Source organism: Muscardinus avellanarius (genome assembly GCF_963383645.1).
Source record: "Muscardinus avellanarius genome assembly, chromosome: 1".
In the NCBI taxonomy this organism is placed as follows: Eukaryota; Metazoa; Chordata; class Mammalia; order Rodentia; family Gliridae; genus Muscardinus; species Muscardinus avellanarius.
Window position 1 is genome coordinate 37,770,891 of NC_137786.1, and position 24,570 is coordinate 37,795,460.

The 24,570-nt window shown below is 36.3% G+C and overlaps 1 protein-coding gene across 2 annotated transcripts in view; it reads left to right on the plus strand.

Annotated features, from left to right (window-relative positions):
• Positions 1 to 22,346, plus strand: part of GHR (growth hormone receptor) — a gene marked incomplete at both ends in the record, with an annotated part of 152,160 nt that extends 129,814 nt beyond the window's left edge. For both annotated transcript variants that reach the window (XM_080719650.1, XM_080719649.1), the window contains 5 exons: positions 8,108 to 8,286; positions 14,173 to 14,338; positions 15,752 to 15,842; positions 21,146 to 21,215; positions 21,378 to 22,346. In XM_080719650.1, the coding sequence (XP_080575776.1) occupies positions 8,108 to 8,286; positions 14,173 to 14,338; positions 15,752 to 15,842; positions 21,146 to 21,215; positions 21,378 to 22,346 (1,475 nt within the window). The remainder of the gene's footprint in view (positions 1 to 8,107; positions 8,287 to 14,172; positions 14,339 to 15,751; positions 15,843 to 21,145; positions 21,216 to 21,377) is intronic.
• Between the last annotated feature and the right edge of the window lie 2,224 nt (positions 22,347 to 24,570).

The window sequence follows — 24,570 nt, forward strand, 5'->3', positions numbered from 1 at the left end:
TATTATCCAATGTTCCCTATGATGTTATTAATGTCTCAGGAAAATTAATCTTGCTTTGTGTAGACAATAGATTGGAGTAGGAGAGAATCGAGGAGAGAGGTTTAAAAGACTTAGGTAGTCAAGGGAAAAAACAACAACAGAGTTAAAATAATAACACAAAATCTGAGAGAAGGGTGAGAGTGAGACATAAAGAAGAAGGAAGGTAACTCTAGTATGCCTTGATGTCAGTCAGTACAAACAGCAGCTGTTTCATGTGTTATAAATGCATTCTACTACTTCACAGGACTGTTGTTTGGATTCAGAGTAATATATTACTTAGACACTCGTCACCCATTCCATTCATTAAGCAAATATTTATTGTGTCCTTTTCTAGGGCCAGGTGGTGTTCTATATGCAAGAAAAGGAAATGTCTATCTTCATGGGATCTGATCTCAGAGAGGGCAGAGATCAATGCCATGCAGAACAAAGAGGAAAAGAGAATGGGGTGTTGGTGAGGTTGCAGTTTAAGTAGGCTTATCAGGATTGGCTGTTTTAAGGCAGCAACATTAGGAAGGAGATGAGAATAATCCTGTGGCATTTCTGAGAAAAGGACATTTCACCAAGAGGGCAGGGATGGCAAAGATCCTGAATTGACTCTTGTGCAGGATGAGAAAGTGGGATTTATCTCCATTTTTCTGCATATGTTTAACCAATTTTGCCAACACCATTTGTTGAATAGGCTATCTTTTTCCAGTGTATGTTTTGGGCCCTTTTGTCAAAAATCAATTGCTTGTAAGTGTTAGATTTGTTTCTGAGTCTTCTATTCTGCTCCTTTGGTCTATGTATCTGTTTTTGTGCCAGTACCATGCTGTTTTTATTACAATGGCTTTTGTAGTATAGTCAGCTATTTTAATTCCTCCTGCATGTTTTTTGTTGCTGAGAACTACTTTGGCTGTTGTGGGTTTTCTGTCATTCCAAATTAATTTAAGGACTGATTTTTTCTGTCTGTGAGGACTGATATTGGTAATTTAATGGGTATTGTGTTGAATCTATAGATCACTTTTGGAAGTATGACCATTTTGATAATATTTATTCTGCCTATCCATGAACATAGAAGATCTTTCCATCTTCTAAGGTGTTCTTTGATTTCTTTTTTCAATGTTTTATAATCTTCTTTGTGGAGGTCTTTTACCTCCTTGGTTAAGTTTATTCCTAAGTATTTTATTTTTTGTGAGAAATCCTGAGTAGAAATGTTCTCCAGTTAGTATACAGAAAAGCTTCTGATTTAGTAAGATTGATTTTGTACCAACACATTGCTGAATTTATTGATCAGGTTTTTTTGGGGTTTTTTTTTTTTGGTGGTACTGGGGTTCCTGGAAGCCCTTCTACCTCCGGGCTACACTCCCAGACCTATTTTATATTTTTGAAACAGGGTCTCTTACGCCAGGGCGGCTGGCTTCGAACCTGCACGATCCTCCTGTCTCCGCCTCCCAAGCACGGGGATTACAAGCGTGCGCCACCACGCCAGGCTGATCAGTTCTATAAGCCTTTTGGTTGAGTTCATTGGTTCTTCTACGTATAGTATCATGTCATCTGCAAATAGTGAAAGTTTGAGTTCTTCTTTTCCTATTTGTACTTCTTTGATTTCCTTTTCTTGTTTTATTGCTCTGGCTAGAATCTCAAGTACTATATTGAAAAAAAAAAGTGGTGATAATGGACATCCTTGTCTTGTTCCTGGTTTTAGAGGAAATTCTTGAAGTTTTTCCCCATTTAATATGTTAGCTGTGAGTCTATTGTATATTGCCTTTATGATGTTGAGGTATGTTCCTTCTATTCCGATTCTCTGAAGTGCTTTTAGCATAAATGGATGTTAGATTTTGTCAAATGCTTTTTCAGTGTCTATTGAAGTGATAATGTGATTTTTGTCTTTATTTCTGTTTATATAATGGAATAATATGAATTGATTTTCATATGTTGAACCATCCTTGCATCCTTGGAATGAAACCTACCTGGTCATGGTGTATGATTTTCTGATGTGGTTTTGAATGTGTGTTGCTAGTATTTTGTTTAGCAGTTTTGCATCCAAGTTCATCAAAGAAATAGGCCTGTAGTTTACTTTCCTTGAGCTGTCTTTATTTGGTTTTGGTATCAATGTGATGTTGGCATCATAGAATATATTTGGGAGGTCCCTTTTTATTCTATTTCACAAAATACATTGAGGAGTATCAGGATTTGCTCTTCTAGAAAGGTTTTATAAAATTCACATGGGAAACTATCTGGTCCTGGGATTTTCTCTGATGGTAGGCTCTTTATTGCTGTTTCAGTCTCTTTGATTGCTATTGGTTGGCTTAAATTTTCTATATCTTCTTGACTCAGTTTAGGCAGGTTGTATTTATCTAGAAAGTTCTCCAGAGTGGTTTCTGATAAACCTCTGGATTTCTACACTGTTCTTTTTAGTAATATCTCCTTTTTCATCTCTTATCTTTGTAATTTGGGTTGATTCATTCTCTCTCTCTCTCTCTCTCTCTCTCTCTCTCTCTCCCCCCCCTTCTTCCTCTCCCTCTCCCTCTCCCTTTCCCTCTCCCTCTCCCTTTTTCTCTCTCTCTCTCTCTTCTTTGGTTAGGTTGGTTAGTGGTTTATCTATCATGTTGATTTTTTTTGTATTGTTGATTTTCTTTATTTTTTTATTCTCTACTTCATTGATTTCTGCTCTGATTTTAATAATTTCCTGTCTTCTACTGGCTTTAGGGTTAGATTTTTCTGTTTTTCAAGGCCATTGAGGTGCGGCATTAGGTTATTTATTTGGTGACTTTCTGTTCTTCTTATATGGGCACTCAGTGCTATGAATTTTCCTCTTAATACTGCATTCAAAGTGTCCCAGACATTTTAATATGTTGTATCTCTATTTTTGTTTGTTTCTCAAAATTTCTTGATTTTACCGCTTACTTCTTCTATAACCCATTCTTCATTCAGCAGTGTGGTGTTCAGTCTCCGCATGTTTATGTGGTTTCTCTAGGTCTTCTTATAGTTTATTTCTAGTTTCATTCTATTATGGTCTGAAAAGACACAGGGAAGTATGTCACAGTTTTTTTTTAATTTGCTAGTGCTCACTTTGTGGCCCAGAATGTGATCTATTTTGAAGAAGGTTCTGTGAGCAGCTGAGAAAAATGTGAACTCTGCTGTAATTGGATGGAATATTCTTTATTTGTCTAAAAGGTCCATTTGGTTGATGGTTTCTTTAGGTCTGAGGCATCTTTACTGACCTTTTGTCTAGAAGATCGGTCTAATGGTGAGAGAGGAGTGTTGAAGTCTCCCAGTATTATTGTATTGAGATTTATGTGTGACTTAATGTCACAGTTTGTTTTATGAAGGTAGTTGCACCTATGTTTGGCACATAAATGTTGACTATCAGTATTTCCTCTTGTTGGATTGTTTCTTTTACTAGTAAAAAAATTATCTGCTTTGTCACTTCTAATAATCTTGGGCTTGAAGTCTTACTTGTCTGATATCATAGTTGCTACTCCTGTTTGTCTTCAGTTCCCTTGGCATGGATTACCTTGCTCCAGCCCTTTATCTTAACTTTGTTACCATTTTTACTTATAAAGTATGTTTCTTGCAAGCAGCAGATAGATGGATTCTGATTTTCAATCCATTTTGCCACTTTATGTCTTTTTATTGGAGGGTTGAGGCCATTTATGTTCAGTGTGATTACTGAACAATGGTATTTAATTCCTAACATATTGAAATTTAACTTCTGTTTGAGGTAGTGTTTGTTCTTCTTTGCTTAGTTGTTTGCTGGATGGAAATTCTTGTGTCTCTAGTTCTGGCATGTATTACTTATTTCTTCTTTGCAGTTAATCTCTGAGTATTTTCTCTAGTGCTGGTTTGAAAGACAGAAATTCCTTCAGCTTCTTTTTGTCATGGAAGATTTTTATTTCCCCATCTAATTTGAGAGATAGTTTTGCTGAGTAGGAAATTTTTGGCTGCAAATTGGTTGTTTTTTTTTTTTTTTTCAGAGTTTGGAATATGCTACTCCAGGCCCTTCTGGCTTTCATGACTTGTTTTGGGAATTCTGGAGTGATCCTAATTGGTTTGCCTCTGAATGTCAGTTGGTCTTTTGTTTTTGCTGCCTTTAAGATTCTCTCCTTGATTTCTACATGGTCAGTTTGACTATTATGTGGCATGGGGAACCTTTTCTCTGATCTTGTCTAAAAGGAGTTCTATGTTTCTTGTACCTGTGTATCAACCTCTTACTCTATGTTTGGAAAATTTTCTGATATTACTTCTTTGAAAAGATTGTTGATCCCTTTGGTTTCACCTTATTTTTCCCCCTTCTATGCCAATAGGTTAGCTCTTCTAAAATGGGCCTATATTTCTTCAATGTTCAATTCATGCTGACAAATTATTTTTTCTAAGTTATATACTATGTGTTCATTTTTGGAGTGATCATCTTCTGGGAGCGAGATTCTGTTCTCTATGTGGTCTAATCGATTGTTTATAGTTTGAATTGATGCTTTCAATTCAATGATTGCATCCTTTATTTCTTTCAGACTCTCCCTAAATTCTTTTCAGAAGTCTTGTATTATCTCTACAGTTACATTCTTGATTTGACTTTCTGGAGATCCCTACAATTCTATGTTGTCAGGTTCTGTTATTGTGGTATTGTGAGAGCTCATTGCTTTCTTATTATTCCTCCTTTTCATGATTTCAGAAGTTTGTATCTGTTGCTTTTGATAGATTTCTCTCAGTTTTTAGGTGTCAGCTGGTTTATCCAAGGGCAGGTTTTGTAATAATTCAATAGTGAAGGTTGAGTGAGGAGGAAAATGAAGTTGTAAATGCAAGAATAGGGTAAAGTCATAGATAGGATCAAATAGAATGAGAGTATGGGTTTGGTAAGATAGTATAGAATAGAAATTATAGATAGTGAATATGTAGTAATATTCTAGTAACAAATGTAGAGTTTTTAGTATAGTGATATGAAGTGGATTTCATACAAGACATACAAGAAAAGATAGGAAACAAGAAAAAAAGAAACATTATGGAGAGCAGATAGTAGGTATGAACAAGGGAAAAACCTTAAAAGAGAGGGTTTGGGTAGGGGGTAAAAAGACAGGTCACCCTCCACACTTTCCACAGATGTGGAATCTCGGTTTCTCACTGCCTCCTTAGATGGTGGATGCCTCTGAGACCAAACTCAATGCAAGAGTCTCTGTTCTTCACACCTAGGGCTGGTTTCGTGTGACTTCTCCCTATTCACCATGATTGGGTGGTCTGTCATGATCCCTGAGATCCTACTATTGGGGTCTAGTATTAAGTGTAGGTCTTCCTTCACACTTTCCACTGATGCAGGGCCTGAGTCTGTCTGAGCCTCTGCTATGTCCAATAAAAGTCTCTATCCCCACCTTCGTTAGGTTGAACTACAAAGTCTCAGAGCTAGGGAGTTTATCACAGTTGCACGAGTCTCTGGGGGTGCTGTGCTGAGTGTTCTCCTGCAGGAACCGTGGTTTTACTTAAGATATTACTATGAGCCAGGCGTGGTGGCACAAACTTATAATCCCCGTGCTTGGGAGGCAGAGGCAGAAAGATTGAGCAGGTTTGGAGCCAGCCTCACTGGCTTAAGAGACCCTGTTTCCAAATGAAATATAAAAAATAGGTCTGGGAGTATAGCCCGGAGGTAGAAGGGTTTCCAGGAACCCCAGTACGGCCAAAAAAAAAAGATGTTACTATGCACTTGTCTGGATCTCTGGCAGGTGTGGTAAGTTTGGCTGCCACTGTTGTAAGTTGTAGACTCCATCCCCATCTTTGCCAGGTTGAACTGCAAAGTCTCAGACCCAGGGTGTTTATCACAGCTGTGTGAGTTTCTAGGGGCACCACACTGGGCATTCTCTTGCAGGGGCCTCAGCTTCACTTAAGGTGTTTTTGAGTGCCGATCTGAATCTCTGAAGGGCATGTTGAGCTCAGCTGCCACTGCTACAAGTTGTAGCTGATGTTTGCACAGGAAGAACAGGTGACCCACAATTCTGATGATCCACAGCTGCCAACTTCATGTCCCTGGTTGCCCTCTTTTTCATCCCTGGAGTCAGGTGCAGAGGGGCAAGATAGTGTTGGTGTGGTGCTCCTGGCCACAAGGCAGGTGGGTTTCCCCTCTGGTGCTCTGGATCCTTGGGGGGTAGCAAGCTCAGCCACCACCACTGGAAGCTGCAGTTGGTGTTTGTGCAGGAAGAACTGATAGTTTACAACTCCGAAGATCTGCAACTGCTCACTTCAGGCCCTTGGGTGTTTTTCTGTTTGTCTCTGGAGTTGGGTGCCATGAGACAAATTGCCGCAAGGCGGGTGGGTTTCTTTTCTGCTCTCTGATCAGTCTTCTAACCTTTCTTTTCCCCTAGCCTTGTACCTATCTTGTTATTCCTCGACTGGTATTATTTTCTGGCTTTGTAGAACTCTGTTTCCAAGGCAATGGAAATCAGGTATCAGCAGGACTGACATGTGCTGCTTCCCTCAGTCACCATCTTCCCAGAAATCCTATGTGCTTTAAAATTCTTAAAGAATAAAAATAAGGCTAGAGGTGTGGCTTGGAGGCAGAATGACACTGCGTTCAATTACCAATACAAAAAAAAAAAAAAATTAAGCCAGGTTTGGTGGCACGTGTCTGTAATTCCAGTACTTAGAGGCTAAGACAGGAGGATCACAGGTTCTAGGCTGTCCTCAGCAACTTAGCGAGAACCTGTTTCAAAATAAAAAATAAAAATGACTGAGGTATAGCTCAGAGATAGAATTTCTCCCTAGGTTAAATCCCCTAGATCAAATTCCCAGTACCCTCAACAAAGTAGAAAAGGAAAAATTTGAGATACAAAACGAGTAATACATTTTAGAAAGTTTTCAGCAAAAACTGCTTTTGTAGATTAGTTTCTTAAATAGTTAAGCTTTGATTATCTAGATTTTTTAATTCCCAACTAACCCAGAAGGGCGAAACATTACTGCCATTATGAGCTTAGCATACATAGTTTGAACATCATTCAAATTTAATTTTCAAAAAGTAGTCATGTATATCTGACTACTGCTTAGGGACAGTGTTCCCCTATTGTTTTTAAGGTGCTAGCCACCCCACTGTGTCCATCAGCATCCTCTCCCATTGTAAGGTCTACTTTCACTCTGGGTCAACACAAGAACTTTTTCCTTTACCAAATTTGGCAACCAATAAGAGCTCCTCACAGCATATATCTATACACTTATCTGGGATCAACTATGAAAACCCAGACTTTCAACACTCTAAGTGACCATCTAAGTATGGTAGAAAAGAAAGCAAATTTTACTTGGTGATTTGCAAGTGATTTTCAAAAGCCTCTGTAATAAGACCTAACTAGCAATATTTTACTTAGATCTACTTAGAATATAAATTTAGCTTTAAAACTCAAATTTTTCTTCATTATTCTCTAAAACTGTGATCTTGGTGATTCTAATAAAAATGTAAAAGATTTATCTAAGAATGTAGACTATACCAATAGAAACCTAGAAATACTACTCAAGTTTTTAACATGAGCATTAAGCAAAGGACAGAAGTTGGTGAATCATTACTAATTCAAGAAAGCAGTGTGATGCCTCCTTAAATCTGAAGAAACTGACACCGGATCAGGAAGACATCAAAACTAAGGGGTAGTTTCAGGACAGTCATAAGGATTGTCCAGTAGCAGCGTAGAAATTAATTGAGGTTCCTTGCCCTCCTATCATTCAATTTGAAAGGAAAAAGAGCTCTCTACCTCTAGTTCAAAATCAGCTATGTTTAAATACTGAGGTCTTTCTTGCTCTCTGCACCTTGCCAAAATATCAGAGAATTCATGCTTTTTGGAGCTAAAAGAAATATAAAACTTGGCAGATTTTCAAAAAAAAGTTACATATCAGATTTGGGGCTCAAAAAGGAATTTATGAAGAGGATATTTTAAAAGTTTAAAACAACACATCCTTACAATAAAAACAACATTCTCTTATAAAGTGAGAATTATAATAAGAAGAATATCAGAAGAATTTAATGTATAAAATGTAAAAAGTAATTTTGTCTCTTCAGAGGAAAGCACTCCATTACTGTCAGGTTGTGCCTGTCTGGGTACTAACTCTCTGTTGAATTGCACAGTGCAACCGGACCCACCCATTGGCCTCAACTGGACTTTGCTGAACATCAGTTTAACCGGGATTCATGCAGATATCCAAGTAAGATGGGAACCACCACCCAATGCAGATGTTCAGAAGGGATGGATAGTTCTGGAGTACGAACTTCAATACAAAGAAGTCAATGAAACTCAATGGAAAATGGTAGGGTGCCACTACATCTTATGCTTTGACTTTTCTTCTTCCTATTACAACAATCTATCTCCCATGTGTGTTTACTCTCCTTTTGACCTAATCCCACATTTCCATGCGATTTGCCCCATAATTCCTTGTTGGAAGAAAACTGATCTAAACAATAAAATAACTGTAATGCCCCAGATGCTTATATGAAGTTTATAGAGATGGAAGACTATGGGAGGAAAAGAAAATGATTTCTCTACTCACCTTTGGTGTTGAGTTTACCAGCTGGGTAAAATTCTATACTCTAACCACTTAGCTGTCTTTGGTGATACAATTGAACATGAGAAGGATTATGATCAATAGTGGACTATGGCTAAATAGTCTTGCATAATTTTAATTGCTGCTGCTCACAAGACCACTACTAAATCAGTTCTTGGATGTCTTCAGAAGAGAGACGGAGGGAGGGAATTTGTTCCTCTGAGGTTTCAGAAAGATATTTTGCCACATACTCCAGAGAAGACTTGAGCTAAGAGGTTCTTCTGTAGGCAGGTTGGCCTCTGAATCCCTCACTTCCTTGCCAAGTGTAAGGGAACTCAGTACTTAGATAAATGACTCACAACAAGGAGAAAAACAGGATTACCATGCTTCTCCCAATATAACTAATTCTAAATCAGTCTAACCACAGCCCTGGCCAAACCCAGCAGTTTCTGGCCAGGCATCAGGTTGTACCCAGCAGCCTGGCAGAACTCACTCCCAGAATTTTGAGACACCAGGCCCTGTCCATTCACTGAACCAGTGAAAAAGAAGCCAGTTTTGTCATTAGAGGGAAAATAAGTTTGAAAAGTTTTGAACAGTACAAAACCAGGCTTTGAGGTTCTGTTTTATGGGTCATCTTAATATAGATATCTGGTCTGTAATGTGGTGCAAAAAAAAAAAAGGCTAGTTAGATTTAAGTCAAACAAAACTTTCTGAATCCAAATTAAAATCAAACATTTATTCAGTAACAGACATGGAATAACTATATTGTCACAGGCACTGTGCTGGGCACAATTAACATAAAAGTACAAATACCTCTCCAAGATATTTATTTCATTACTGTGTATATGAAATTGTTACTGTATTTTTAAGATCATAGCGTACTTTTATTTTTAATTTTTGGTGAACCATTTTACTGTTTTCCATAATGATGGTAATTTTAATTTCTACCAACAGTAGGAAGGAATTTGCATTTCTCCACATCCTTGCCAATACTTATCACTTGTCTATTAGTAATAGCAATTCTTACTGGAGTGAGGTGATATCTCATTGTAGTTTTGATTTGCATTTTCTGATTATTAGTGATGTTGAGCATTTTTTCATATACCTGTCATCCATTTGAATTATCTTCTTTTGAGAAATGTCTATTCTGATATTTGCCCATTCTGTAGTCTTTTGCCATTGCATTATTTGAGCCCTTTATATATTCTAGATATCAACCTCTTTATAAGATATTGCTTTGAAAGTATTTTTCCCATTCCATGGGTTGGCTCTTCACCTCATTGATTGTTTCCTTTGCTGTAAAGAACCCTTTTGGCTTAATATAATACTATTTCTCTATTTTAATTCATGTTTCCTGTGCTTTTCAAGTCATTTTCAAAAATATCATTGCCAAGATCAACGTCAATAAGCTTTATTCCTATAATTTCTTCTGTCAATTCTATAGTTTCAGGCCATACATTTGAGTCTTTAATATATCTTAATTAATTTTTATATACAGTATGAGGTAAGACTGTAATTTCATTCTATATTTGGATTTACAGATTTTCCAACACTATTTGCTAAAGTGATTCCCTTTTTTCCATAATATGTTCTTAGCATTATTGTCAAAATTCAATAGGCCATAAGTGCCTAGATTTATTTGTTTACATGTCCATACCAGGCTGCCTTTATTACACTAGTTTTGCAGTATATTTTGAGGTTTGGTAAAATAAGGCCTTCAGCTTTATTCTTTTTACTTAAGATGGCTTTGCCTATTAGGGGCCTTTCTGATTCTATATGAATTTTATGATCATTTTTCTATGTCTGTGAAAAATGTCATAGGAACTTCATAGGGATTACACTGACTCTATAAATCACTTTGAACAATATGAACAGTTTAGTAACATTTATTCTTCAACTCTGTAAACACACAGTTTCTTTCCATTTATCTGTATCTTCTTTCATTTTTCAATGTTTTGTTATTTTCAATATAGAAATAGTTTACCTTCCTGGTTAAATTTGTTCCTCAATATCTTATTGTAACTATTGTAAATGAGATTTTTTATTTTCTTGATTTATTTTTAGGACAGTTGATTGTATTACAGAAATGCTACTGATTTTTGTATGTTGATTTCATACTCCACAAATTTACTGAAATAGTTTTTTTTCATAGAGTCTTTAGGATTTTTTCTATAAGATCATGCTCTATGTAACAAAAAAAAAACAGAGAGAGCTACAAGCCAATATCCTTGAATATAGATGCAAAAATTCTTAACAAAAGACTACCAAACAATCTACTAACACATTAAAAAGGTTATTCAAGCCAGGCACCATGGTTGTACACATCTGTAATCCCAGTTCTGGGGAGATTGAGACAGTAGGATTATAGATTAGAGGATAGCCTCAGCAACTGAGCAAGACCTTGTTTCAAATTAAAAAATAAAAAGGGTTGGGGTATAGCTTGGAGTTAAAGCATTCCTGGGTTCAAACTCCAGTACCAAAAAAAAAAGATTATTCATCATAGTCAAGTGAGATTCATTTCAGGGATACAAAGATGCTTATCACATGCAAATAAATAAGTTTGATATATCACATTATCAAAATAAAGGACAAAAACTGCATAATCATCTCAACAAAAGCAAAAGAAGCCCTTGTTAAAACCTGGTAGCTCCTCATGGTTAGAACTCTGAAAAAAGTAGGTATAGAAGGAACTCACATCAACATAATTAAAGCCATATATACATTAGCAGCTAACATAATACTGAATGGTGAAAGCTAGAAACTTTGTACAATCTGGAGCAAGACAAAGATGTTCAGTTTAAACAATTCTATTCAAGATTGTACTAGAAGTTTTAACCAGAGAATCAGATGAGAGGAAAAAATAAAGGACATCTAAACTGGAAAAGAAGAAGTAGATTGTCACTGCAGATGACATGACCTCATACATATACACATATATACAGACACACACATATACACACATTTATATATATGAAACTCCAAAGTCTTCCTCAAAAAACTATTAAATAAATTAGCATATTAAAAACCATTAGCTGTGTATATGCTTTAATTTATAATAGTGGATTATCTGAAGTAGCAATCAAGAAACTATCTAAACTAGAAATTATAATAGCTACCAAACAGTAAAATATCCATAAATAAATTTAATCAAAGGTCTCTACAACAAAAACTATAACATTGATGAAAGAAATTGAGGAGAACAACCCAAAATGTGAAAAGACATTCCATGTTCAGAGGTTGGAAAAATGAATACTGTCCATACCACCAAAAACAATTTACAGAATCAATGCAATCCTTGTCAAAATACCAATAACATTCTTCATAGAACTAAAACAAAGTTTCTAAAGTTTGTATAAAACCACAAAAACCTCAAATAGCCAAAGCAATCTTGAGCAAACAGAACAAAGAAGGAGCCATGACATTGTTTGACTTTAAAATATACTAGCTATAGTAATCAAAATAGCATTGTGTTGGCATAAAAATAGACACATAGACCAATAGATTAGAAAGCCTAGAAGTAAACCTACACACACTTATAGCCAACTCTGTGTGTGTGTGTGTGTGTGTGTGTGTGTGTGTGTGTGTGTGTGTGTTGTGGTGGTGGGGGAAGGGTACTGGGTAATTAACCCAGGGGCATTCTACCTCCAAGTTACACCTCCAGCCCAATTTTAGCTCTATTTTGAAACAGGATCTTACTAGGTTGACGAGAGTCTCACTGCTTGCTTGAGGCTGTCCTCCAACCTGTGATCCCCTTGTCTCAGCCTCTCAAGCACCGGGATTACAGGGGTGTGCCACCATGCCCAGCTTCTAACTAGTTTTTGAAGAGATACTAAGAATGGTACCATGGAAATAACAGTCTTTTTAATTAAAGGTGCTAGGAAAATTGAATATTTACATGAAAAATAATAGAACTAAATTCTTAGCTCTCACCAGTTATAAAAGTCAACTCAAAGTGGACTAAATAATTGGATGTGAGACCTTAAAACCATAAAACCATCAGAAGAAAATTTAGGGAAATGCTTCAGAACACTAGAACAGGCACAGTTTTTTAATAAGACCCCAAAAGCACAGGGAGGGGAGAAGCAAAAATAGACAAATGAAATTACATAAAACTAAAGGCTTCTTCTCAGAAAGGAAATACATTTGGACAGTGAGATATAATAAGTAATAGAAGAGGTATATTATCTGGCAGGTAGAGTAGGGCAAAGCACCAGGAAGACTTAGAACATCAGAAATACACCATATTCTCACTAAGGACTGGGTGAAAAATTGGTGGCCCCACATAGTCCAAGAGCAGTATGGTGGGAGTCACACGAGAAAGTTTGAATTTGAAGTTACTGATGAAAGAAAGAATACGAGAGTGTCACTTACATCACTGAGGGTCCTATTTTGGTGTGTCATTAGCCAAACCTATAGTAATACTGGTGATGATAACAGAAATAAAAGTTCCAAGATGATAAATATTGGTTTATAAACATATTTTAAGACTAATAATGAAGTACGTTTAGTATTTAGAATCCTGCTTTAGAGAAAGCCTTTAAGCATGTAAATATTTGCATGTATTCAGAGGCTACTGCTAAAGAGACAAACACACTCTGTCATTTACAGGAAAAAGCAGCATGTTGTAAGTAGAATCTAACTTGGATGAAAGAAAAATTTGTTTCATATGCTGAAGGCCCTGCTTCTGACTTAATAAAACAAATTATGAGGATTTTATTTACGTGAAAGTCCATGCTGTTGAAAAAGTGAATGTTCTGAGTTTTCTATAAACATGAACAAGGTGTTCTGCCCAATATATATAAAAAGCACATTGAGCCTGCTTCAAGTATTTGACATGAGGAAAACATCATTACTAGTTTACCTCTTAGATAGCAATGTGTCTTAAAAGTCTAGTAATTTTACTCCCCTTTTCTGGGGAGGTAAAAAAAATTTATATATCCTGACTTTGAGGGCTGGGAGATTCCGATGCTCATTACCAAAGGCCTCCACTTTTCTTTGTGGATTTTGAACAGCACACTATTTTGAGGAAGATTTGAGCCTTCTGGAATGAGTAGATAAAGTATATAGTTACTTCTAATGCAATTATCTGAAAGTTCAATAAAGGGAACTTTGCTTTTTAGGACCCTTTCCAAATCTATGATTATGAATAAATGACTACCCAGAATTTCCAAGGAACAGAGCACAGATATGTAACTTTCTTATGGCTCTGGTTTGTTTTGGTGTGGGAATGTATTTGTTTTTTCTTTTCTAATGTCTTTCTTCTTACAAAAATGGAATGCTCCAGAGAAGTAGACAACATTTCCGTAATTTTCTTTATAGTTCTGGCATTCTTCATAAAATTTCTATTATACTTTAATCTTGGTAGAATATCTGACTACCCAATAAAAAGATATAACTGCATTTCTTTAAGAAAATCTATCACATATTTGGGCTTATATCTAAACAAATTTGAAGACCCATCCTTTTAACAGAAAATATTTTTTTACATAATTTGTTTCAGTCTTCTTTTAAATGGCGTACTCCCACTAGGCATTTTAAAATAGTACTCACTTTATAGAAATCTATTTTGAATACAAATGGGAGAACTTCCTGAGTTTACTGCATCAAGCTGTTGACTCTTTCACCATAAGCTTTTATATTTTGTCTTTAAAGATGGACCCTGTGTTGTTAACATCAGTTCCAGTGTACTCCTTAAGACTGGATAAAGAATATGAAGTGCGTGTAAGATCCAGACAACGAAACTCTGACAAATATGGCGAGTTCAGTGAAGTGCTCTATGTAACACTTCCTCAGATGAGCCCATTGGCATGTGAAGAAGGTAAAAAAAAATATAATGGTAGCTAACACAACTTTTGTTAATATCACAGTTAATACATGCCTACCCTGTTAGCATGTTGTCCAGATTGTAATGCATTAACATTCAGTTTCAAGGTGAAAGGCTGTAAGTTTGCTCTCTATAACAAGTATCATACATTGCAAAAGCAGAAGGATTAGTTTCTAAATTATTTCACTTGAGGAAAGTCCTGGGGTAGGTGGAAATTTAGATGGGGAATGCAGTCGTAATATCTGGATAGTGGAATTTCAGCAAATCTTTTCTATATCTCTTTTTCTACAGTGATTTTGTTTTGCATTTAAAATCAGAAAAAAATGTTTTCCCAATGTTTATTGAAGAAAGTCTAAATCTATATAGATGGATGTGTCTGTGATATCTAAGAGAAAGTCTCATACTGCCTCAGAGCAGTCAGTAGCCGGTACTCACTTCCACTGGCTACCCCAGTACAGGACTGTGGTTTTTATCTAGAGCAAAGCCTAATCAGTGGTGTGCTAATCATGCTCAAGTAGATATGGAATATTTTCAGATTCTATATAGGAGAACCACAAAGACAAAGTTGTAAAAAGTGAGACTTACAATTTTTTTTTTCGGGTCTGGGGATGGAACCCAGGGGCATTCGACCTCTGAGCTACACCCCCTGCCCTACTTTTTATTCTTTATTTTGAAACCAGTTCTCACTGAGTTGCAAAAGGCCTCACTAAGTAGCTGAGGCTGTCCGTGAACCACGATCCTCCAGTCTCAGCCTCCCAAATGCTGGGATTACAAGCGTGCGCCACCAGGCTGGGCTGAGACTTACAGCTTTAATAGAATTAAAACTTCAAGAGACTAAAAGAGGCTGATCAGTAGAGAACAGTAGGTGTCATAATGTTATCCCTCTCAAATGAGAATTGGCTATAACCCATCTCATATAAGGACTTGAGCTTTGTTAATGAAATAATCGGAAGCTACAGAGAAATTAAATTTATACTTCTGCATTTACTGAACAGGTAGAAAGCCCACTAAATAGCACTCAGATGAAAACTTCCAGAACTATTTTTCTAAAGTCTAGTTAATTACAATATTTATATTGTAAAAATTAATATTATATTAAAATAAGCTCGGAGGTAGAATGCCTCTGGATTCCATCCCCAGTACTGCAAGAATAAATAAATAATAATAAAGAAATCAAATGAGCATTATTTAGTTAGTTTTAATGGACAACAGTTTTTGTCTAGAGGAAGCCCTTGATGAAATCCTTGAACACATAAGACACTTAAATTATCCATTCTCTTTTCATGATTTTCAACTGAAATCACTGACTTTACTAGGCAAATATTTTTATGTGGAAAGGAGAGTAAAATGTAAACTTTGCTTCCACTATTCATAATTCTGAGAGTGAAATATCCTTGTGTGTTTCAGATTTCCAGTTTCCATGGTTCTTAATCATTATCTTTGTTATCTCTGGGCTAACAGTGATGCTATTCATACTCATATGTTCCCAACAGCAAAGGTAGGTGTGAAATAGTCTTCTTGGATACGTTTTTGCAAGTTGTTCAAGTTTTTATTAGTGTATTTCCATGTGTTATTTGATATTTTCTCTTGCTCGTTATTAGTAGAAATTTTAATTAACCCAAAAAAATCTTTGTCTCCGGTAGTATTTTTAACATTTCTATAACACTTGATTTATTGTGTTCATCTTAGAGAACTTCCAGGTATAGAAACTACTTGGGAAATTGTATGAAGCCTTAAGAGGCTCGGGCTAGTAGTTTACAATTCTTGTGATAGGCATCATCTTATCCAAAAGCTACCCTCTCCCCTCAAGTCTAACAAGTTGCCCATTCACACCAGGACCCAAAACCATCACTGGGTCTTCGGTTGAGCTTAATGCAGTCCTTCAGCACAGGCAAACTTAAGCAGCAAACTAGAGCCATTGAGACAATTCAGTCTAGTAAAACTTTTTAAAGCTTCACATGGTGGTTATTTCAAGTAAATTGGTTTATTTAAATTATTTGGATATTTATGATTTTTTATTTTACCTGCATTTGTAGCTGAAATTCTAAGTTTGAAGAGATTTTTATTAATTTGAGGGAGGTCAAAAGACTTGGGTTCCAGTTATTCAGCTGCTGTGTGATGTTGTTTGCATTCCCATCACCTCTCTGTTCTTCCACTTTTTCATTGGTTTTATAAGGGTTTTGGGTTATATCATCTTTAAACCATAAGATGCTGTCATTCTATTTATTTAAAACTATGTGCACGTTACCAGAATTCTGTATACAAAATATAAGGGAAATGATTGATATAGTTTTCCAGCATCTTACATTTAAAAGATTTAAAATCTAATGGGTTAATAATGTTCCTTCTGTTGGAATGAGGGTAACTACACTCCTGTATTGTGTGGATGTTCCTGATTTCTAAAAATGAATATGCCATCTTTGTGAATTACTGTATAACATTTTTTGATTTTTTTAAGGTAGCCCAGCCTTTGTGAATTTCAAAATATAATTTTATTAGAAAGAATTCTTATAATCCTAGCCATTCTAGTGTCAAAAGTCTCCAACTGAATGCAAAACAGGTTATTTTCAGTAGCATTTTATTTTCAACTTTGTAAATAAAACAATGGCCAGGCGTGGTGGCGCACGCTTGTAATCCCTGCGCCTGAGAGGCTGAGACAGGAGGATCGCACGGTTTCGAAGCCAGCCTCAGCTACTTAGTGAGGCTCTCAGCAACTTAGTGAGACCCTGTTTCCAAATAAAATATTCAAAAAAAGGTCTGGGAGTATAGCCAGGAGGTAGAAAGCCTCTGGGTTCCACCCCCAGTACCACCAAAAAAAAAAAAAAAAAGAAAGAAAGAAAAAAAAAAACAATGGGAGAGCAAAAATTACTCTGAACAATTTTTTATTTTGCACATAAATGTTTAGTAACATTTCCATTTTACAAAAACAAGTATTACAAATTGGAGCAATCCCATTTTGGGTTACTTGATAAAAAGGAATATATTTAAGGATTTGAGTTTATGCATTTATGTAATATGAGCAAGAGTCATTATTCTGTTGATTAATTTAAGTTCACTTTTCTCTATAACTGGTGGGTTCATTTATAAGTATAGTTGATTAACCCACTATATAAGTAAAGTTGTCAATTGCTCTTAACATTAGTTGCTCTCAACAGACAATTTTGAGTCTTTGTGAAAGCTAAGAAAATTTGTTATGACATTTAATTGTATTACCTACAGTATTGGGATCAAAAAACTATGTCAATCTTTGTTTAAAAGAGAATTTTCTATAAATATTAAACCAGTAATCTGTAATACTTGGTCAACATCACCAAATTTCAAAATTAGTTTTAAATCTATTGAGTTCCCAATTTTCTGTACTAAATTGCATTCTTTGTAGAAAATAATTCATTTTATTTTCTATAAAAGCCTTATAAATGTGTAAATTTGTATATCCTGATGAAAGTAGGAAATGATACAAAATAGTTGTCATATGGTATGGAAATAAAACATATTGTGTGAGTCTTCCTCGGGACTTCAAGGCTATCAAGGAATTCAAGTCCCACATGTCTCTGAAATTTTGTGTGTCATGATTCATTATCCAAGCTACTTTAATCGAGATAATTGTCAGTGCTCACAAAATGTATGATTTGATTCATATTTGAATTATAAACATGAAATCATAATCTCAGAAACAGTTTCAAGCCCGGTTATCTTTATACTAACTCCCACCACATGGCCCACTCAGCCATCAAGCTATTATTAAGGAAAGAAATTATTGAATTCGGCACAAAGCAGAAGTGGGAAACAACCAAATTCGGATCACAGATCTATGTTTTGCTATTTTGTTTTATTTTTATTTTGAAGTGAGGACTTTGCTACAAAATGATTACAAAATAAAGAAGTTTCACACAAGAATCCAGATTTCTGGATTATCTTTAACACCTAAAATTAAGTGGCTCTTCCTACATAGCACACATGTGAGAATGGAGAACCAGCTGTCCCATATGGGAAGGACATACACACTCCAGTTGGCCACAATCAGAATCGCATTGCAATTGGCCTGCTTCACCCATCTGCATGACCAACTTGGACCGTTGGATCCTTGAGGTTTCAGGGAAAGGCACTGTGACATAAGGTGACCACAACTATAAACAAACCACAAAAAAAGGAGAGGCGTACATCACAAAATCAACAGAAGACATTTGGGAATCTTTGCTATGTTTTTAAAATTTTTAAATATGCATTTGGAAGTTCACAACCAAATAACACAGCAGTGTAAGAAAGCCAGGAACCTATGTCTGGAATCAGGTACTCTGTCAAGTGTTAGTGCATAGTTTGGGCATGTTCCTTAATTTTTCAAACCTTTGCACATATAATATTATCTGCCTCTCTGATAGTTGTAAGAGTTAAATAAAATCTTTACTAAGAATTAAATAAAATTTTTACTGAAGAAGTAAAAAAAAACTCTTATTTTACAAAGAGTGAGATAGTAAAAATTTTAGGCATCCAAGGCCATACATCTGAGTCACAACCATTGAGTTTACCACTGTGGTTGAGAGCAACCAGAGATGATTCATAAGTGAATCAGCATGGCTGTGTTCAGATAAAACTCCATCTACAAAAACAAGCAGCAATTCAGAGTTGGCCCACAGTCCATAATTTGCCAGCCTATAATCTAAAATTTACCTCATAGTGTCTAGTTTATCAGAAGTATCAGTGGCAGGAGTTATTATTAATAATTTACATTGCAGCCGGGCGTGGTGGCGCACGCTTGTAATCCCTGCTCTTGGGAGGCTGAGACAGGAGGATCGCGCAGGTTCGAAGCCAGCCTCGGCTACTTAGTGAGGCTCTCAGCAACTTAGAGAGACCCTGTTTCCAAATAAAGTATAAAATAGGTCTGGGAATATAGCCCAGAGGTAGAAAACCCCTGAGTTCCACCCCCAGTACTACAAGAAAAAAAAAAATTACACTACTCATTTCTATACCTGCTATTCATCAATAACAATTCATCTATCACTTGCCACTGAACAGGCATAGAGGAAGCTACTCAAAGCAGCCTGTAAAATGGAATTTGGAGCTTGGCATGATGGCGCACACCTGTAATCCTAGTACTTAAGAGGCTGAAACAGGAGGATCACATTCAAGGCCAGCCTCACAATTTAGTGAAGCCCTCTACAACCTAGCAAAGCTCTGTTTCAAAATAAAAAATAAAATATGACTGGAGGGTGTAGCTCAGAAGTAGAATGCCCCTGAGTTTAACTTTCCACCTCAATACAAAAAAAAAAAAAAAGTGGAATTTGGGGTATGCCTTAGATTAGGTAAAATGGCAGGTAGAAATATAGAAAGTGTTCTTTTTTTTTTGGTGGCATTGAGGTTCCTGGAAACCCTTCTACCTCCGGGGTACACTCCCAGACCTAATATATATATATATATATATATATATATATATATATATATATATAATTTTTTTTTTAATTTTGAAACAGGGTCTCTTAAGCCAGCATGGCTGGCTTCGAACCAGCACCAACCTCCTGTCTCTGCCTCCCAAGCACGGGGATTACAAGCATGTGCCACCACACCCGGCTGAAAGTGTTCTTCTTTTTAATAAACTACACAATCCATTCACACTTAGTGAATTAGCAACTGATATCCAAAATTCAGGTTCCTATCAGTGACTAAAATGAACTGGTTGAAATTAGTAATCCACGTGCTTTTTTCTAGTGCTACAATGTTGATTTTAAAACATAAACTTCAGTTATACTTTCAACCAAATAGATAGCTAGTTTATTCAAATTTATTCAAGAAATTCTTATTGAGCACTTCCATGTGTCAGGAATTGTGCTGATAGGAATTATACAGCACATAAAAGTCAGGATAGATGTCGAAATAAAAGTGTACCATAGAACTGTGTATGTAAGTGCACCCTTATTAGTTGGATGTGGTTCACATTCACCAGATAGGTCTGTCCTATGACCCCTGAAGTAACGTTCTGGTTAGAGATCGCCTTAGATGATTTTATAATTGATAGTAGCTGTGTGGTGCTAACCTATCCCAGTCTATTCCTTTACAAAGGCATCAGTAACATTATCTCCATGTCAATTGACTCTCTTTTTCTTTATTTTGGTTGCAAATTACAGATGAAAAATACATTAAAATCGCCTTCCTTATAACTAATGTGGTAATTGACTTCAGACAGACTTAAATTTATCATTCTCAAATACTAAAACTAGCTGTCAGTAAAAAGCACTAAGAACAAAAGATTATAGGAAAAAAACACATTTTATTGAAACAGATTTCAGATGAGGACTTTTTTCTTCTAATTTTTAATCACTTACTGCTTAATTTTTTCATTCTTTTTCTTATATCTTATATAAAATACCAAAATATTTTAAATAAGAAATGATACCACAGCCTGGCATTGTGGCGCATGCTTATAATCCCAGCATTTCGTAGGCTGAGACAGGAGAATGGCAGTTTGCAGCCAGCCTTAGCTACTCAGTGAGGCCCTCTGCAACTTAGTGAGACCCTGTTTCAAAATAAAGAATAAAAAATAGGGCAGGGGGTGTAGCTCAGAGGTCAAATGCCCTTGGGTTCCATCCCCAGACCCGCAAAAAAAAAAGGAAAAGAAATGACACTGCAAATATTTTATTTCTGCCTTTTGAAATAAGAAAACATGTAACTTTTACAATACCACTGCTTATATAAAATACCAAATATTTTGAATAAGTCATAAGACTGCTGATATTTTATCTCTGTGTTTTAAACTTAAAAAATGCATAACTCTTAAGATGTCAAAACAAAATTTTATTTGTTTTCAAGGATTAAGATGCTGATTTTGCCACCAGTACCAGTTCCAAAGATTAAAGGAATTGATCCAGATCTCCTCAAGGTAAATAATAAATCTACCTGAATTGTAGATAGCACTAATTAAATAATTCCTGAAGAATACTGTCTTACGTTGGGAGTTTTTTGTAAACCATATGTATCAGATTTAAAATTACTTAATCATCATGAGTTTTTCATAGATCTTCATTTTCTCTCTGCTTCCTAGGAAGGAAAATTGGAAGAAGTGAACACAATCTTAGCCATTCATGATAGCTATAAGCCTGAATTCTACAATGATGACTCTTGGGTGGAATTTATTGAGCTAGATATCGATGATCCTGATGAAAAGACTGAAGGGTCAGACACAGACAGACTTCTAAGCAATGACCACCAGAAATCATTTAATATCCTTGGGGCAAAGGACGACGATTCCGGGCGCACCAGCTGTTGCGAACCTGACATTTTAGAGACTGATTTCAATGCCAGCGACGCGAGCGACAGTACCTCAGAGGTTGCCCAGCCACAGAGGCTAAAAGGGGAAGCCGATCTCTTGTGCCTTGACCAGAAGAATCAAAATAACTCACTTTACCACGATGCGTCTCCTGCCACTCAGCAGCCCAGTGTTAACACAGCACAGGAAGACAAACCACAACCACTTATTGGTGACACTGAGTCAACTCACCAGGCCGCCCCTCCTCACACGAGCAATCCCAATTCACTGGCAAACATTGATTTTTATGCCCAGGTAAGCGACATTACACCAGCAGGGAGTGTGGTCCTTTCCCCGGGCCAGAAGAATAAGGCAGGGATAGCCCAGTGCGACGCACGTCTGGAAGTGGCCTCACTCTGCCAAGTAAACTTCATCGTGGACAATGCCTACTTCTGCGAGGCCGATGCCAAGAAGTGCATCGCTATGGTCCCTCGCGTGGAGGCTGAATCCCGGGTACAGCCAAGCTTTCCCCAGGAGGACATTTACATCACCACAGAGAGCCTTACCACTACTGCTGGGAGGTCTGGGACAGCAGAACAGGCTCCAAGTTCCGAGATGCCAGTCCCAGACTATACCTCCATCCACATAGTACAGTCTCCACAGGGCCTCGTGCTCAATGCGACTGCCTTGCCCGTGCGTGACAAAGAGTTTCTCTCATCGTGTGGCTATGTGAGCACAGACCACCTGAACAAAATCATGCCGTAGCCTTTCTTCGATTTCCCGAGAGGGACGTATTTAATCGCAAAGAACTGGCTGGGACATGGATGCTTAAACCAAAACGATGTTTAAACCTTTTTTGGGGGTGGGGGAGGGGACGGGGGGGTTGTGGATTTTAAATGCCTTTTCCTGAAATGTTGAAACATGATATTAAAAGGAAAAAATAAGAATATTTAATCAGATAGATATTCCTGTTGTGAACTGTAAATATTTTAAAGAATTGTCTCAAAGGCTGCTTAGTGGCAGTGATTGTCTTACTATTGTGGGTGTTAATTTTGTGATACTAATTGAATTGCTCCATTTTTAATGTGTAGTAAGTTGTGCTTTTTGAAAAAGCAAAAAAAAAATCAGGTGGCTTTTGCAGTTCAGGAAATTGAATGCAAATCATAGCACAGGCTACTTTTTTTTTTTCTTTTTTAAAATAATTGGGAACTAAAACTCTAGTCAAGAAGGAAAAAATAGTTTGGATATCCAAAACATTTATTTTGACATAAAATTGATAAAGATATTTTTAATAATTTAGACTTCAAGCATGGCTATTTTATAATACACAACACACTGTGTACTGTAGTTCATGGTGACCCCATCTACAGAATGTAGCAACAACAGTCTAAAGCTGATTTAATGCTTTGGTCAATGAACCCGAAGGAAGATAAACAAGCTAGTTTTCTATAATACTCTTTTTATACCTCCCAAAACTTCTTAAACCATTATAAAATGTCTAGTAACCTACATTATTGAAACATACTCCTTCTATCTGAATTTTTAGACAAGTATTTTTTAATTTAGAAAACTTTAAAATGTTTACACAGATCAACATACCACAAACAAACAGGAAAAAAATCTTTTTTCACCAAATTTTGGCTCAAGACAGAGAGCTACATGCAGAGAAATAGACGTTGTAGCTGGTTCTGACTGGCCAAGAGCTTACAAGGTGCAGTGGCATGTGGTAAGAGTTTTTGTTTTGTTTTGTTTTTGTTTTCATTTTTAGTGCACACAGATGGAGAGAAAAAAGCCTCTGAAGCCTCTGCAGCAATCTTTTCAAACACAGCTTGGTTTTATTTCATAGTTACCTAAGAAGAGAATTAGGTACAAGCAGTAAGTCAAAGCAGATAGAATGAAGTTAACAGAATAATAGAATAGAAAACTCAAGAAAGAATTCTTTGTTTCACAATCTGTAAGTGGATATATACCCTTTATTTATGGTAACAGAGAACGGAAGAACTGAGGTTCCATCCCAAAGGACAACTTCATAACTAAACCAATAGTAGAAACTTTCACCAAACCTCTTAAAGAAAATCCCTAAAATACTAAAATAAGATGTTCTATAATTTTTTTTATTTCCCCTCTGAGAGGATTGGCCTCAAACCAGGTAGCCAGAAGAAAAAGAAGGGGCTTAAATAACTTATGAATTATTTTTAATTCCTCATTAATATAAACATCATTCTTTGGAATAGCTCCCTAAAACATTTATGAGAGAGAAAAAAAAGAATGCTATCTCACTGAAGAACGCTTCTCATCTTAAATATATTTTTTAAAAAAGCTTAAAACTTTAAACTAGTTCTAACTTGAATCGTGTTTTCCATTTAGCTCAGACCTTTCAAAGAAGGAAGCTTTATGGTTGGTAATTTTAAATCCCCTCTTTCTCGCAGGAGAGACAATGAAAATATAGAATTGGGTATTTAAAGTTTAACATGTTACTTTGTAATAGATTTTTTGTAGATTTTTCTGCTACCTTGCTGCTATGGTTTCCTCTGAGAGCTACATAATTTCATTTCATATAAAATAGCATCAGTGTGGAACCTAATTCAACTTAAAGCTGTGTGTTTGGAAGAACTATTACTATTTCACAATAGGCTGACCACATTTCTATAGCCAAAAATAGCTAAATACCTCAATCAGTCTCCGAATGTCATCTTGGTACTTTGCTGGCCACACAAGCCATTATTCACTAGTATGACTAGTTGTGTCCTGCAGTCTATATTTAACTTTCTTTATGTCTGTGGATTTTTTCCTTCAAAGTTTAATAAATTTATTTTCTTGGATTCCTGTTCCTGTGTTTCTATTGCCAAACCTCAGCATGAAAAGCATCCTGACCCATACCCTACACCTTGAGTCCTCATTGTTAAGGGAACTTAGCACCATAAGCTAAATCATCCACTAGTGTGGAGTTTTTGTTATGTGCTGAACTATAGAAGCAGAAGAAGCAGCT